This window comes from Eutrema salsugineum, unplaced genomic scaffold (genome assembly GCF_000478725.1).
Source record: "Eutrema salsugineum unplaced genomic scaffold, Eutsalg1_0 scaffold_5, whole genome shotgun sequence".
NCBI lineage: Eukaryota > Viridiplantae > Streptophyta > Magnoliopsida > Brassicales > Brassicaceae > Eutrema > Eutrema salsugineum.
The window spans coordinates 11,385,812-11,402,792 of record NW_006256612.1 but is presented as its reverse complement, the minus strand read 5'-3'; the positions used below and the strand labels follow the sequence as shown (position 1 = coordinate 11,402,792).

General features: G+C 36.5%; 4 protein-coding genes across 4 annotated transcripts; all 4 read left to right on the top strand.

Moving 5' to 3' along the window:
• The first annotated feature begins 577 nt into the window (after nucleotides 1–577).
• On the top strand, nucleotides 578–3,373 carry LOC18993650 (flavin-containing monooxygenase FMO GS-OX-like 2). The gene is made up of 7 exons (XM_006417195.2): nucleotides 578–1,248; nucleotides 1,832–1,902; nucleotides 2,004–2,156; nucleotides 2,263–2,345; nucleotides 2,437–2,572; nucleotides 2,672–2,848; nucleotides 2,951–3,373. The coding sequence occupies exons 1-7, from the start codon at nucleotides 684–686 to the stop codon at nucleotides 3,164–3,166; spliced, it is 1,401 nt and encodes a 466-aa protein (XP_006417258.1). The 5' UTR covers nucleotides 578–683; the 3' UTR covers nucleotides 3,167–3,373.
• Nucleotides 3,374–4,526: 1,153 nt separating this feature from the next.
• Nucleotides 4,527–7,489, top strand: LOC18993649 (transaldolase). Its single transcript, XM_006417193.2, has 12 exons — nucleotides 4,527–4,635; nucleotides 4,754–4,898; nucleotides 5,293–5,371; nucleotides 5,613–5,688; nucleotides 5,793–5,876; nucleotides 5,964–6,068; nucleotides 6,170–6,250; nucleotides 6,345–6,409; nucleotides 6,497–6,566; nucleotides 6,643–6,818; nucleotides 6,900–7,038; nucleotides 7,137–7,489. Exons 1-12 carry the CDS (start codon nucleotides 4,582–4,584, stop codon nucleotides 7,281–7,283), a joined length of 1,221 nt encoding a protein of 406 aa, XP_006417256.1. The 5' UTR covers nucleotides 4,527–4,581; the 3' UTR covers nucleotides 7,284–7,489.
• Nucleotides 7,490–11,124: 3,635 nt separating this feature from the next.
• Nucleotides 11,125–15,115, top strand: LOC18993648 (acid beta-fructofuranosidase 4, vacuolar). Its single transcript, XM_006417192.2, has 7 exons — nucleotides 11,125–11,552; nucleotides 11,956–11,964; nucleotides 12,521–12,765; nucleotides 13,268–13,885; nucleotides 13,992–14,404; nucleotides 14,511–14,598; nucleotides 14,699–15,115. Exons 1-7 carry the CDS (start codon nucleotides 11,162–11,164, stop codon nucleotides 14,915–14,917), a joined length of 1,983 nt encoding a protein of 660 aa, XP_006417255.1. The 5' UTR covers nucleotides 11,125–11,161; the 3' UTR covers nucleotides 14,918–15,115.
• Nucleotides 15,116–15,456: 341 nt separating this feature from the next.
• Nucleotides 15,457–16,809, top strand: LOC18993647 (putative pre-16S rRNA nuclease). Its single transcript, XM_006417191.2, has 6 exons — nucleotides 15,457–15,759; nucleotides 15,830–15,889; nucleotides 15,955–16,067; nucleotides 16,156–16,224; nucleotides 16,420–16,471; nucleotides 16,550–16,809. Exons 1-6 carry the CDS (start codon nucleotides 15,487–15,489, stop codon nucleotides 16,697–16,699), a joined length of 717 nt encoding a protein of 238 aa, XP_006417254.1. The 5' UTR covers nucleotides 15,457–15,486; the 3' UTR covers nucleotides 16,700–16,809.
• Nucleotides 16,810–16,981: the final 172 nt, after the last annotated feature.

Below are 16,981 nucleotides of genomic sequence, written 5' to 3'. Positions count from 1 at the left end.
TTTTCTTTATTAATAAAAAACAAGTACTGTGGAAGAACACTTACTTGATCAAATGATTTAGAGCTTTCTATATATACTCTGTCTCTTGTTAATTGCAACTTTTATATTTTCTTAAGGTATTAATTATGAGTTGATGCATGGTGGATCGCCTATTGTGTGCTATTCATGAGATCATTCATTTGTAGATTAATAGAACTGTTTCACATCAAATAATAGTCTGTCTATAAAAAGAAAGTAAATTCATCTAGTGTACATCCAATTCTATCTGAAATACGATTATATTTTATAACTAAATAAATTATGATAGCATTAATGATAACTAATGAAAGTTCAAATCTTATTATATGCTATAATTTGTGACCCAATATGCAGGTTTAGTGATACAAAATATCGTCACACAAGTCTATATTCTCTTGTGGACATGCATATATGGTTGATCGATGTAACGCTACCTACTTAATTGAATTTAATATCCCTACGAGATTATGTAAGAATTGTCTACACTAAACTGACACGTCATCGTTAGAGGTACCTTGTTCCTCGTATATATAAAGCACATCGTTATAATCGAAACACAACACACCATCACCTTCTCTTCTTCATCATTATTATTACAATCTCTTCATTCATATATCCTTATTAATTAGATCACAATATATACTTCACCTGCAGCTAGCCTGAAAATGGCACCGAGTAAGCCTGATGCAACCACCTCTCTCCACGTGGCGGTAATCGGAGCCGGAGCCGCCGGACTCGTGGCTGCGCGTGAGCTGCGTCGTGAAGGCCACTCAGTGGTCGTATTAGAGCGCGGGAGCCAGATAGGTGGCGTGTGGGCTTACACCTCTCAAGTAGAACCTGACCCGCTAAGCGTCGACCCGACCCGACCCGTTGTCCACTCGAGCCTCTACAGATCCCTACGCACCAACATCCCCCGAGAGTGCATGGGTTTCACCGACTTCCCTTTTGCGACCCGACCACACGACGGGTCGAGGGATCCGAGAAGACATCCGGGTCATAGTGAGGTTCTTGCTTACCTGCAAGACTTTGCCAAGGAATTCGATATCGAGGAGATGATCAGGTTCGACACGGAGGTTGTTAAGGCGGAACCGGCGGCGGCGGCGGAGGAGAATAGTCGGAAGTGGAGGGTTGAGTCGAGAAGCTCCGATGGTGTTGCTGCTGACGAGATGTATGACGCCGTCGTGGTTTGTAACGGACACTATACAGAGCCACGCCATGCTCTTATCGCAGGTAATTAACCAAACCTTGATCACTCGTGTCCAGAGTTGTGTGTTTATTTATTTATTTTTGTTTTGCTTAATTTTTGTATACGACAAAAAAATTCTGTTTACGTTACATAATTTCTTTTGTAAAACAAAAGGGATTTTCAAACCTTTACTAAAAACAGAAGAAGAGATTTTCGCATTTTACAGAAAAGTCCATCTTTTTGTTAGAAAAACTAGACTTGGACATTTAATGAATTTCGGATTGTTATGTTTTTGAAGTATTCGGTTTTAAAATAATTTGTGTGTGTTACGAATTGGTTACGGTTACGAAAAGCACAGTAAGAAAATATATTTAACCTAATGAAAATAAAAATTTAGTTCAATAATTTTGTTTACTTTAGGTCATTATTGCTGATCATATAAAATTTTGATTTTGGTCCTAGTCTGATTTTGATTCGACTCGGTTTGGTCCAAATGATGCTTTCAGTTGTGATGAGAGGTTTTTGTTGTCGGTAACCAAAAAGCATAGTTTTCTTGAGGGGTGAATTAATAATTCAAATAATCAATAATTAGGCTTTTCCTTAAGATTTTTGTTTGGGTTTTTCCAGGCATAGATTCATGGCCAGGCAAGCAAATTCACAGCCACAATTACCGTGTTCCTGATCCATTCAAAGATCAGGTACTTCACAAGAATCTATAATTTAGTGATCTCAAATGATTAACGTTTCTCTTAATTCACCTAACTCTTTGATCGTTTCCGTTATGTTGCTCGTTTCGCAGGTAGTTATTGTGATCGGAAGCTCAGCGAGTGGAGTTGACATAAGCAGAGATATAGCGAAGGTTGCTAAAGAAGTCCACGTCTCGTCTAGATCGACTTCACCGGAGACCTACGAGAAGCTTCCCGGTTACGATAATCTATGGCTTCACCCAACGGTACTAACTAACCCGGCCAATGAATGATAGTGATTGTTTTCATGGTTTAACTAGTCCATAAGACCATAATACCAATATCTCTGATACATCTCTACGTTCATTTCAGATTGAAACTGCCTGCGAAGACGGTTCGGTGGTTTTCCAAAACGGAAAGACGGTTTACGCCGATACCATTATGCATTGTACCGGGTAAGACACACTTTGGCTCAGTTCTCTAAAAGAACTAATTAAACGCCAGAAGACGTTTTCATTGACCTATTCGATCTTATTATCTTTATAGGTACAAGTATTACTTCCCGTTTCTTGATACGAAAGGTGAAGTGACAGTCGATGATAATCGTGTTGGACCGTTGTATAAGCATGTATTTCCTCCGGCTCTTGCCCCGGGCCTTTCGTTCATCGGTTTACCATGGCAGGTTAAATACTCTTAATAATGTTTTCTAGTTTTGTTCACAGAACATCTTCGTTTCTTTTTTGCATATAATCTCATTATTTGGTTCAACTTGGTGTCTTAGATCACTCCCTTTCCGATGTTTGAGCTTCAAAGCAAATGGGTCTCAGCGGTTTTATCTGGACGGGTATCTCTCCCATCGCAAGACGAGATGATGGAAGACGCTAAGGCTTTTTACGATAAGCTCGAAACCTTAGGTATTCCCAAAAGATATACGCATTTGATGCCAGATGACTCCCAGGTACAATACGTTCTCACCACTAATTTATGAAACATGTTATCAAATATAAAAGTGGTTGAGACTATATAGTTAACATTCCTTTTTGTGGAACTCTTGTCGCAGTTTGAATATGATAATTGGCTTGCGGATCAATGTGATTATCCACGGATAGAGAAATGGAGAGAACAAATGTTTTACATCGGTTTCAAAAGAATTTATGCACAATCCGCTACATATAGGGATAATTGGGACGATGATCACCTCATCGTTGAAGCATACGATGATTTTGTTAAATTTATGTCAAGCTATCCAGAACTTTTGCCGATGCTGAAAACTTAAAATTGATGATAATATGATTTGGGAGCTTTGTTATTTGAAGACAGTACGTGTGTGTGTGTGTGTTGTAAGTGTGTCTTGTGAGCTCTGACCTAATAAGAATGTATATGGGTGCTGAATGTAAGAAAATAATATTTAAGAGTGATTTCAGAAATTTGTAATAATGCGGGGAGCATTTATGAAAGCGAGTTTGCGATGATTTGACACTCATCAGTCATCACGCATGACATCAGTTACCACTTCATCACTTTTGGACCCACTAAATCTCACTCGTGTTCCAATAATTGAATAATGAATGGGAGATGTTGTAATTAATAATTATAAATTGCAGCTTCTATATAATAAACAGCCTATCCACGCTACAAGACAATGAAACTTTTAGAAAAGCTTGAAAGAGGCTTGGAAAAAAAATTAGCTGACATTGATATTTGTTTTTTTTGGTCGAAGATGTAACATTGATATTTGTTGCTGTGAGTAATCATCTGAATGAAAAACAAACGTATTTAGGCAATGCCATTGGTCCTACTAGCATAGTAGAACATGATAGTGGCGGAGCTAGTGTATAATGAGGGGATCAGTTGACTCTGTCAAAATTTTAAAAATATGTTTTTTGTTTATATTTTATAGGTTATATGGTTCCAAATATTTATATTGACCTCTGTGTGCAAAGTTAAATTTCATCTGTTTCACCCTTTAAAAGAAAAAAAGAAATTAATATTGACCCCCCTTAAAAAGTTATTGTAGCTCCGCCACTGGACGGAACTGAATCCAAAAGCATAAAATTGATTTCTCAGGTAAATTTAGTGAGCTATGGTACAAACAAAACACCAAGTCTCTCGTGTGATACTCTGTTGCCGTTGCAGAGCTTTGGCGACTGACGAAGAGAAGAAATGGGCTGGAGATCTTTATGCAGGCCCAATCGCTTTTTCTTCTTGGTGTGGCTTTGGTGTGTTGGCCCATTATGTATTTGTTGTTGGTATACAACCCTCTGTTACTCTACTTTTGCAACTGTTTGAATTGGTGATCGTGCACTGTTAAAAACCATAAGACCAACAACACACGTGTTGTAGACAAATACTCTCCTTTTCGCTTCCTCTTCTGTCATTTGATTTGCATCAAGCTTCTCTTTCTTCAATCAGTGTGGTCGTGTTTTCGAATGTGAGTGTGCATTGTAATGTATATCTATGGTGTGTATTTAAAGTGAGAAGCCAGTGAATGACAGTTTGATTAAAAGAAATGAAATGTTTCATCGTCCTTAAAGATATAGTGAATGAAAGTCCTAAACCTTAATTAATTAATAAATAATGGTCCCCCTTATCTTGTGACATTTTTCGGATAAATAAATAAAAGAGGGACCCACTTTAATCGGAAGATATCAACGGCTGGATTTGTACACTCCAGATCAAACGGAAGCTAAAATGTCACTCTCTTTGCAATCTCCGCCTTCTCCGACTCTCTCTGCTTCGATCCAAGTACTCTCTGAGTCTCTGTTCTACCTTCTCTTCGATTACATTCTTTCCAATCGCATGTATGTGTTGTTACATTGTTTTTCTGTTTAATATCTCATTTATGCGATCTTGAGCTGCTCAGAAGGGACGATGGAAGCCGGTCGCCGCCGGATTCTCCGTTGCTTCTCTTCCCGCCGTTAACTTCAGTGTCCGTCGATCGCTTCCTCGGATTCATGTTTCCGCTAGCTCCTCCTCCTCTTCTCCATCTTCTCCATCTGTCGGAGCTGGTATTGTTTTATGATTGTTTAGATGATCGTGTTTGTCATCAATTTGATTTATGGAAAGATAACTACTTATGGGTTCCTGATATATTTACTAGGATCTCAGGCTTCTTGTAATTTCTGGAAGCACTTTTAGATAACTACGGTAGACAAAGTTGCTATTTTTTTCTTCTTTTATTTTGGTCTGGAATTGATGATACAAGGGCTCTGCTTGTTTTAAGTTCTTTAGCTGAGTCGTGTTGATTTATGGTTGAAACTGAATTGTTAAATGTGAAGGATAAGTAAAAAATTGTGTCTTTGGTGTATAACTTTGTTCTTGGATTAGATCGGCTTCTTAAAGTTCTGAACTTTATACTTTTGGATGATCATTGCAATTGTTTGATGAAATTTTGCTTTCCAGGTGAGAACAACGAGCTAGATGCTGTATCAGCTTTAAGCGAGATTGTTCCTGATACAGTCGTTTTCGATGACTTTGAGAGGTATAATGTACTTCTAGTTCCTGAGACTTACATAGTTAGAAATTGTGTGTAGCTTAAGATTGTCTTAGTTAATAGTAATACAAGACTCCCTTGAAGTTCTTTCGACATAGACTAAAAGTCTAAAATGCTTCAAACTAGCTTTGATTGATGTGAATTTTCCTTCTTTTGTTTTGGCGATAGGATAACTTTCTCTAGTCTAATATCTGGATTGATTCCTTTGTTGTGTGTAACTGAACTGCAGGTTCCCGCCAACTGCAGCTACTGTTAGCTCTGCTCTCCTCCTTGGCATCTGCGGTCTACCCGATACGATTTTCCGAGTAAGCATTATCAACCGTTTTGATATTTCAGATGATACCATATATATGATACCATGTTTTGGCCTTACATTATTGACTTTTTCTTTTGTTTACATCATGATTAGAATGCTGTGGACATGGCTTTGGCGGATGCTTCTTGCGCGGGTCTTGAAACCACCGATTCCCGACTCTCTTGCTTTTTCAACAAGGTTGATCTTCTAAGCACTCCTCTGTTTTCTTATCTTTATATCTCTGCTCAAAGCTATTTTTCCCTATTACTGATGAGAAAAGTGCAGGCTATTGTCAATGTAGGTGGGGATCTTGTCAAACTCGTTCCAGGTCGAGTTTCAACTGAAGTGGATGCACGTCTTGCTTATGACACAAACGCCATTGTCCGAAAGGTAGTTTCTATTCTATATCATATATACAACATAACCAGAGTATGTGTTTCCTATATATATATCTTTAAGTCTCTGACATGTGATGTGATTGATGTGTGTAGGTTCATGATCTGTTGAGACTATACAATGAAATCGATGTACCCCACGACCGGCTGCTATTCAAAATCCCTGCAACCTGGCAAGTAAGAGTTTTCACTTTTCAGAAAAATACTCAAACAAAGATTTCGTTTTTACGTCTCTCGATATGAATAGTATCGTGCTTAATCGCTCTCATAGGGTATTGAAGCTGCAAGATTGCTGGAATCCGAGGGAATCCAGACACACTTGACCTTTGTTTACAGGTTTAAACTCATAGTTCTACTCTCTATTTTTCATAATTTTTCATCTCATTCATGTTCTTCGTGATCTCATTTTGCATTCAAAATCAGCTTTGCTCAAGCTGCAGCAGCTGCTCAAGCCGGTGCATCTGTCATTCAGATTTTTGTCGGTCGCCTCAGGGTAAACTATGTTCTTTAAATCAGATGCTGTGAAATTTTTGTGATATGCTAAAATTAATATGTTAAACCCTTTTTAGGATTGGGCGCGTAACCACTCGGGAGATACTGAGATTGAAGATGCTATTAAATCCGGGGAAGATCCTGGTTTGGCCTTGGTCAAAAGATCATATAACTACATTCACAAGTATGGTTACAAGTCCAAGCTAATGGCTGCTGCTGTCCGAAACAAACAAGACTTGTTCAGTCTTCTCGGGTAAACTCAAACCAAAAAAATCTCGCAGATTGGACAAGATTTTGATTCCATTTTAACTCTCAATGGTGTCATCAAAATCAGGGTTGATTATGTCATTGCACCGTTAAAGGTGCTGGAATCTCTCAAAGACTCACCAGCCATTCCCGATGATGAAAAATACTCATTCGTTCGGAAACTTTCTCCTGATACTGCAACACATTACAACTTCACCAACAAAGAGGTTAGTTCTGATTTCTGAAGAACCTAACCAACACTCTTTTGTTTCTAGTTTCAGCTAAACTGATGTCTAACCTTGTAATTTGTTTGATTCTGGTTTAGCTGATCAAATGGGACCAGCTAAGCTTGGCTTCCGCTATGGGTCCTGCATCTGTGGAGCTTTTATCAGCTGGTGTTGAAGGTTATGCGAATCAAGCGAGACGCGTTGAAGAGCTCTTCGGGAAGATTTGGCCTCCTCCTAATGTCTAGATCAAACCTTTTCTCATCATCACTAAGCATATGAATCAATAAGAGAACTAGACTCATGTGTCTTGTTCATTACGGTTTCTGGTCTGAGACTTGGGCTACAAGATAAGAGACTTTCAAGCTGTACTGTACTAAAGCAATCGTTGTCGTATTGTTCGGTCTGAAACTTAAGGGTTTTTTTATCTTATGCAAATGGCTTATTAGCTCTCTGATCTCCGTCTTCATGGACGGATGCCCATCGAATTCGACGAACCAAAATTGAATTCTTGAAACCAATCGGTTCTATAAAAAGTCTAAACCCAAACTGAAATTGAACTTAATTTACAGTATCACGTCTAGAATACATTCCAAAAATGTTATCACTATATGAATAATTTAATACAATTTCTCTTTTGTTTCTTTTACTTTTGTCGAAACCAGATGGAGATTTTCCTACACAGAAATACCGGTCTCGGAAGAGCCTGAGTTTAGTGCCTATTTGCATTTGATGTATGCTCTTTTGGCTGACTCTAGATCAAAATGTGGACATTAATTGGCATCCAAAAACGATCTACATTATTTAACAAATTTCTAAAATATTTAGGAAAAATAAGGAAACTATTCATTTTTTTTTTGTGGAAGAGAAAGAAAGTTTATATACAAAAATTTATGCGTGAACCAAAGGAAAAAATAGCCTATAGATTTTTTATTTTTTTGAATCTAGAAATAGCCTAAAGATAATGAAGATGATGAACATAAACTTGTCCGTCTCAGTCAGATCCATGATCTAATCTCTGGTTACTTCTCTATCAACATCTTTGATGTCAAATTCTATAATTTAGTAATTAACACAAACACGCACTTACGTACAATTCGATTATCTAGTATAATAATTATCTTTTAAATGTTACATATATATATATATACTGAATAAGGTTGTTGACCAAAAAAACATTGAATCTAGCTCAGTCATTATTCTTCTGTGTGATTGTGTTTTTTTTTTGACGACGACGTGTGTGATTGTAAATTGTTGTGGGTTCCGTATCATTACGAATAATAATAACAATGCAAGATCGATTTGAATGCGATTTCATTAAAAATTCGAATAATTTCAGTGATTGACTGAGTGCATATCCGTTTGATTTATTGAAACTGAGGGATAAATAATACTATTATTGCTTTTTGGAAACATGTTATATTTTCGTATTCATTTCTAGAATTATTGTTTAGCAACAAATCATAGATTCTATTTCTAAAGGGAGACAGATAACGTGGGGTCTGCCAGAAACCTATTGGTCTTATACATGTGGATCTAGTTTTCCCACCTCCAACAATCATACAAGATCTTGTCTTTTTCAATTTGTTGGTTTTACGTAAAAGAGTGTAAAAATCCGTTGAATTGTGTTTCAATTAAAGACTTTAGAATGACGATAATTGTAAGACGAAAGCTTTTACCAACATATGGTAGACTATATTAATTTTATCAAATAGATCTTATCCGTTTATATCCATCACTGAAACTCAGATTCTATTCATGTTTAATGCTGGTACCGCATAATTATGGATTTGTTTATACTTTATAGTATGCTCAAGTAACTTTTTAGTCCCAGAGCGATAAATTTTTACAAATCAACAAAAAAATGAAAATGAGAACGTGAATGCAATAAGAGTTAAGAGAGACAAAAATAATTAAATTTTAGATCTTAATTGCTAATTAATAATTACCTCTCAATCCTTCAATCCCACATGCAAGTTGATATGTGGCTACATGAGGTTTCACGTGTTACAATAATTGTGTATTCTTGTATAAATCGACGTTGGTTGATTTCTTCTCACCATTATTGGACATTGGTTCCTGACAACACTACTGTGATTGATTGAGATAGTGTATTATATTTAACCAAATGTTTCATGTGCTTGACCAAACTAACAAGTCCTTAAATGTATATTTAATTGCATAACTAGTTTTCCTAGTAGAAAAGAAATTACTTCCTTACAAATTAGATCGTCGAATGAAAATGTTCGGTAACTAAAAATACGTTCGGTATATATAATTAAATCTCCATACTCGATCGGCCAAATCAAATCAATAATCCTCGTCGTTAATCAAATATTGTTTATCAATTTTGTGATCTTATTTCTAACAAAAATGAAATTTCCGCAAGCCCATGTTTTATAGATCTTAGATCTCAAAATTGTTCTTAAAATCTACCTGGAATACATATTCGCCGTTGAATTGTATTTCAATTAAAGTTTTAGTTCATCTTTACACTAATAGTTGGCCGGTGTGTGTCGAGTTTTTCTATGTTTATTTATTATTAGTTCAATATTATTCCTCAAGTTAAGTTTGTATAATATCAATCTTGTACGGAATTCGGAATTCAAAGTCTTGGAAAAGATAAATTAGTTTCGTGTAAAACGAAATGAATTTCGTATATGAGTCACTAATCTCTTCATCATTAAATTTAGTTAGTTAAAAGGTTTTTTTTTTAAGTATCGTATACATCATACTCTTACGCTACAAAAAAAAATTGAATTTAGGTATACGATAACAACACTATAACCTACATTGGTGGGTGCGTATGGTTCACTCGGACTCGTTTGTAGTGTTCTTACCACGATTACGATAAAATTGTTAAAGTGGTAACATTATCCAACGAGGGCGCAAAAAAATATATTTGGTTACACCAGTTATAGGCAACAATAAAAACGTGTGACAAGCAATTAAATGTTCTGAGACTAAATAAAGCTTTTACTGTAATTAAATTACATTTTCCTACATTTTTAAACTAACTTACAAATCTTGGAGTGAAGAGTAGTACATTTAAATCGGCAATCAGCAGAAGGATAGGATCATGACTTGTTCCATGGAGTATAATTTAGTTAACAGATACTCCTAATTACTAATTTTGAAAAATATTCGTTTTTGATTTGAATATAGAGTTGAAGTTCTGAAAATGCGTGAACAGAAGATTCATAACCGAGAAACATATTAAATTATGAAGTCTATACTATAGTAATGGGGTAAAATAAGGTAAAGAAAATCGTTTGACGGTAAAATAAACATTTTCCAACACAACCGTGAAATCGCCTTCCTCCTAGGTGGAACTCAACTCGCGTTGCATTTACCATGGCTTCGCAAACCGAACTTGGTGCAAAAATTAACTAATGAAACCAAAAAGAAAACAGTAGATAACATATGCATTGCAAAAATGAAAAAAAAAAAAACATATTTGGATCTTCATCTGCAATGTAAAAAAAAAAAAAAACCAATCTACCAAGTCAATTTTTTTTTTTTTTTAAGTCCAAGTTTTTCTCTCTATGGATCAGCGGTTCAAGTTCAGTTTTTTTTTAAAAAGTGTAAAGACGTGGACAATTCAGTATAAAACTCATATCATTGTCATAACCATTCAAACAAACGAAAGACTAATAAACAGATAAGGACGAATACATTTGTTTTCCTAATGAAATTGTTTTACTTTATTTTCCATTTTGAGAAATTATATTAGTTTAAGATTCATGAGCTAATCCAGTGTAGAATGGTAAAACTACTAAAATAGAAAATACAGAAGAAAATAAGAAAAGAATTTTTATATTTACTCCACTTGAAAAACTTAAACTAAATAATGTTTTTTCTAATAATGATTTAGACACGGCATTAATAGTCTAATACAGAGAAATTACAGTTCTAATTTGTAGACCAACCTCTTTACTTTTGACATTTGGACACTATTCTCTCTCTTCCAGCGAAGCAGGAAGACATAATTCTCTCTCTTCTTGTGTGATTCAATTTTTTTTTTAAAAAAAAAAAATTTGCCGATATTATTTATATATAAATGCACTTGCCCTTTCTCGTGCCATCAAATCTCAAAAAGAAACTCGAAAACGAGAAAAACAAAAAAATGGCGAGCTCCGATGCTCTCTTGCCAATCTCCGCCAGAGAAGAAGACCCATTGTTATCCGACGGGTCAAGATCCGACCCGAATCTGGAAACCCATTTCCGTAGACGACCCGTTAAAGGTCTCCTCGCTGTCTCATTTGGGCTTTTGTTTATCGCCTTTTACGTCGCTCTCATCGCCACACACGACGGATCTAGATCCAAGGACGCTATAATCGACGAAACAGCGACGTCAACGTCACGTGCTCGTCTCGCTGGCGTGTCGGAGAAAAGCAATGATCAGCTATGGAAACTTTCCGGCGACCGGAATACGGCGGCGTTCGCCTGGAACAATAGTATGTTGTCTTGGCAACGAACGGCGTTCCATTTCCAGCCTGAGCAGAATTGGATGAACGGTACGCGAAAATAATTAATTAATTAAAAAAAATTATTGATTTTAGTTCTTGTTTAATTAATTAATTAAACACGAATTTATTGATTTTAGTTATCTGTTAATTTGGTAGGACATAGCAGCAAAAAGAAGAAAAAAAAGTCGTTCTTCTTTTTCTTACAAATTCAAAGAATATTCATTCTTACTTTTCATATATTTTTTTTCCATAATCTTGGAAATAATGTTGATCAGATTGCCAAATCATCTTGGAAATAATGTTCATTAAAATCTAGCGAATTTTAATTTCATACTAATAAGTAATTACTAATTAGTCTCTGATTTTGTTCTAATCTTTTTGTTGGTTCTTTTGTTTCCCTTTCTCCTCTATGGTGTTGCTCAATGGCATTTTTGGGCTTTTCTTTCTGCAGATCCTAATGGTATGTTCACTTTCCTCTCTTTTCTGAATTTCCTGCTCATAAAGAAAAGGTTCTTTTAATGTAAAATATGAAAAAATTATAAGAAATAATTGGAGCGACAAGAGGTAGTAGATCACAGAGCATCATATCACACATTGCACGTTGTAGCCAAAGTTGGTATTAAACAAAAAAAAATACTCCTAAAAGAGTAAAAGGTTCACAGACAAAATCAGAACAGAGTTACCTCACAACCAATAGCAAAATGAATATTATTTAGTTTAACAAATTAACCAATAGCAAATTGCCAGTTTGCATCCCACGTGAGATATACATGCTAAAAGGATTGGTTGCCATAGAAAAATAATCTTGATTGTATAAAGGATCTCTTGTATAAATCATCATGAATGCAAAGTTTGGATCTTGTCTCGAATTGGATAAGCCAGTGGGGTATACTCAACTATGATATATTTCGATATGAAACCTAGAACTTTCTCAATGTACTAATCAGAACCCCCAATATTTCAGAGTTATTCTCATTTTGACCCCACTAAAATAAAACGTTTTTACAATTCTCCAGGTCCATTGTTCTACAAGGGATACTACCATTTCTTCTACCAATACAACCCAAACGCTGCCGTATGGGGTGACATTGTTTGGGGTCATGCCGTGTCCAAGGACCTGATCCATTGGGTCCATTTGCCCTTAGCAATGGTTGCTGACCAATGGTACGACTCCAACGGTGTCTGGACCGGCTCAGCCACAATCCTCCCTGATGGCTCTATCGTCATGCTTTACACCGGTTCCACTGACAAATCCGTACAGGTATGCATCTCGAAATAATTTCAACTTAACATATCAATGTTTGAATATTGGAACAAAATCAAACTGACGGTTTTAAGGCAGTACCATTATAAAACAAAAACCAGATCTAACAAAGTTTTGTGATTTACTACCAATTTTTGGCTCTATATATAACAGCTTATAAAACTCTAATAAATATGGTTAGATCCAATAAACGATCAAATCCAACAAGTTTTTGTAAGCAAAACACTACTTTTTTTTTTTTTACTAATTTAAAACCCTTAGAACTTGGTTATATTCAACGGTATTTATATGAAATTATGTGTGAACATGTGATAATCTTTTTTATTTATAAAAGTACTATTATTATTTTATATAGTATAGTAGTAGTTCACGAAAATGATTTTTTGAATTGTTTAGGCAGAAAATAGACTTTTAAGTTTATACAGCCAGATTTTTGGCAAGTTAGATATTGAACATGTAAATTAGGTTTAATGATTTGATCAATGATCTGTTTAATTAGGTCCAAAACCTTGCCTACCCTGAGGACCCCAACGACCCTCTTCTGTTGAAATGGGTCAAATTCTCTGGCAATCCGGTTCTCGTACCTCCACCTGGTATTCTCCCAAAGGACTTCCGTGACCCAACAACTGCGTGGAAGACATCAGAGGGCAAATGGCGGATCACAATTGGTTCCAAGATCAACAGAACCGGAATCTCGCTCGTGTACGATACAACCGACTTCAAGACGTACGAGAGACTCGACACATTGTTGCACGCAGTTCCAAACACCGGGATGTGGGAGTGCGTTGACTTTTATCCTGTCTCTAAGACCGATGTCAATGGGCTCGAGACATCAGTCAACGGACCGGACGTGAAACACATCGTAAAGGCTAGCATGGACGATACCAGGATCGACCATTATGCCGTAGGGACGTATTTTGATTCGAACGGGACATGGATCCCGGATGATCCAACTATTGATGTCGGGATTAGTACTAGTTTAAGATATGACTACGGAAAGTTCTATGCTTCGAAGACGTTTTATGACCAGAACAAGAGTCGGAGAATCTTGTGGGGTTGGATTAGTGAATCTGATAGTGAAGCTGCTGATGTACAAAAAGGCTGGTCTTCTCTTCAGGTATGTTTTGTTTCCTTATTTTAACGTGCTGTTAAAGTTAGGTTATTTTCTTGTGGTTGCTTGTAATTCAAGCTATCGGCTAATCTTTTGCTTATAATATGATTAGGGTATCCCAAGAACCGTTGTCCTCGACACAAAGACAGGGAAGAACTTGGTTCAATGGCCAGTGGAAGAAATCAAATCTCTTAGACTAAGCAGCAAGAAATTCGACATGGAAGTTAGTCCCGGGTCGATGATACCTATCGATGTGGGTTCCGCGGCTCAGCTAGACATCGAAGCAGAATTCGAGATCAAGAAAGAATCTATCGACAAAATCCTCGGAAATGCTTCGGTGGTGGCTGAGGCTGAGGAATTTAGCTGCCAGAACAGTGGAGGCTCCACCGTCCGTGGTGCTTTGGGGCCATTCGGTTTCTCAGTTCTCGCGGATGAGAAGTTGTCGGAGCAAACTCCGATTTACTTTTATGTGGCTAAGGGAAAAGATTCAAAGCTCAAAACTTTCTTCTGCACAGACACCTCAAGGTATTCATTTCTTGATATTATCATAAATAAAAAGTCTAACCATAACATATTCAACGATTAGTTTTCACATTCTTGGATTATGAAAAATAACATTTTCTTGTAACAGGTCATCTTTTGCAAACGATGTCATTAAACCGATATACGGTAGTGTCGTACCGGTTCTCAAAGGGGAGAAATTGACCATGAGAATATTGGTAATTTAATTTACTAATTCAAAACTATCCTTGCATTTCCCCATCATTAATACAACACAATGTGGATTGAATTTTTTTTGTCCCTTTCATGTTTTAACAGGTGGATCATTCGATAGTAGAAGGGTTTGGACAAGGTGGAAGAACATGTATAACGTCAAGAGTATATCCGACAAAAGCCATCTATGGAGCAGCGAAGCTTTTCTTGTTCAACAATGCTATTGATGCCACTGTTACGGCGTCGTTTACAGTCTGGCAAATGAACAGTGCTTTCATCCACCCTTACTCTGAGGATGTTGTCCGTGCTCTCTCCCGCAACTAATTATTTACCCCACCTCCATTGAAATTCGTTTTTTCATAATCTTGTGTAGATTATTTGTTATTATTATATATGGTCTCGGGTTTGGTCTTTGATTCATCATGTATAAGAAAAAATGGCACTGAAACAGTATCATATGATTCTTGAGAACTTTTTTCTCACTATCATTATATAAAGGGTTGAAAATTTTGGTGAAATAAAGTTTTTTTTTTTGTATTGTATTATAAAAAGGGTTGAAAATTCTGGTGAAATAAAGTTTTTTTTTTTGTATTGTATTATAAAAACTAAAAAAGGTTGAAAATTCTGGTGAAATAATTTTTTTTTTTGCATTGTATTATAAAAAGGGTTGAAAATTCTGGTGAAATAAAGTTTTTTTTTTTTGCATTGTATCATAAAAAGGTTGTAAAGTTTGGTGGGATAAAGTTCGGTTGTTTTGTATTGTAATTTTGATTTTGCATTTCTTTTTTCATGAAATAATTAAAACCTTCGGAACTGGTCAGAAGGTTCAAAAACAGAGCTTTCTTTGGCTCATCGTCAAAGTGTTTGGAACTGTTTCGCTTCTTCCTACTGCAATGTGTTCTCTTCAATATTCTTCCTCAATCGAAATTTCATTCGAAACCCAAAAATTCGTTAAAATCCCTCTCTTCCCTCGTCTATATCCCATCAGATCCCGTAATTATCCTCTTGTGTTGAGGGCAGCGACGTCAAATGAAGAAATTCCTCCTAATGCCGTTCGCCGGAAAATAGACCCGGACTGGAGAGGTGGGTTTAGTCTCGGCGTAGATTTGGGGTTATCTCGGACCGGAATCGCCATTAGTAAAGGCTACACTGTTCGACCTCTCACGGTAGCTTCGAAACTCTCCATCTCCTGGCTGCTTAAGAATTAGTGAATTGATGTGACTTGGGTATTATTAGGTTCTGAAATCGAGAGGGCAAAAGCTCGAGACCAGGCTATTAGAAATTGCCGAAGAAGAGGTATAAATTTCGAGTTTTTAGTGTAATTCACAGAAATCGACGAGTATAAAACCGGATTTTTGCAGGAGGTTGATGAATTCATAATTGGGTTGCCGAGATCTTCCGACGGGAAAGAGACGATCCAGTCAAACAAGGTTCGATCTGTTGCCGGACGGCTTGCAGTCCAAGCCGCCGAGAAGTGAAGCACACTCTCACAATATACATACGTTTATGAATATCGACGAAGTGTGATTTGATTAAATTGGTGAAAGTACTTGGCTTTTCAGGGGTTGGAGGGTTTATGTATTGGATGAACATGGGACATCATCTGAAGCTTCGGACAGAATGATTGTAATGTTAGTTCCTTTTTCTCAATCTTTCTGCTCTTGGTTTAGCAATTTTCAGGTTTGATGCCTATCAAGGTTTCATAAGCCTGCAGAGACGAAGAAATCGAAACATTTGAACAATCTTAATGCTCCTAAAACACTGAGCTTCCATGAGAATTCCGGTTACTTGTGTGAATGATTTGAAACTGCATCCTTTTCTTCCAGGGGACTCCGCAAGATTGAAAGACAGAACAGAGAAGATGCATTCGCTGCAGTGGTAAGGCAATGAGAACACGATCTTGAATTCTAAATTAAGTTTATATCTGGGGTTATGATCGAATATCTTACGTTACAGATACTGTTGGAGAGATATTTCTCTACGCAAGGTCTAGGAACCGAGATTATTCTTCCAAAGAGTTTAGACCTTCAAGAGAAGATCAAGAAGGGTGCACTTGTAGACCCCGACTTTTTGCCAGAAAAGCTCGAAGAGTATTACACATTCTGAAGTAGTTTCGGTATATACATTCAAACACAAGAATAAACTTTCTGGTTATGGTTGTGTAGTCACAAAATGTTTTTGAACAAAACTTCTGGTTAAGCAAAGATCCAATTTTTCTCTGCTTTTGTGTTCTGTTTCACAAGTCAGAACAGAGTCGAGTTAAATTGTTTGAGACTAAGAAATTTAGAAACCAAGAACAAAACAGGTGAACAAAAGTGATATACGTGTACACATCTTGCCCAATCAAAGTGGATAAAACTGAAATCTTTCACACGTGCGAGACCATGC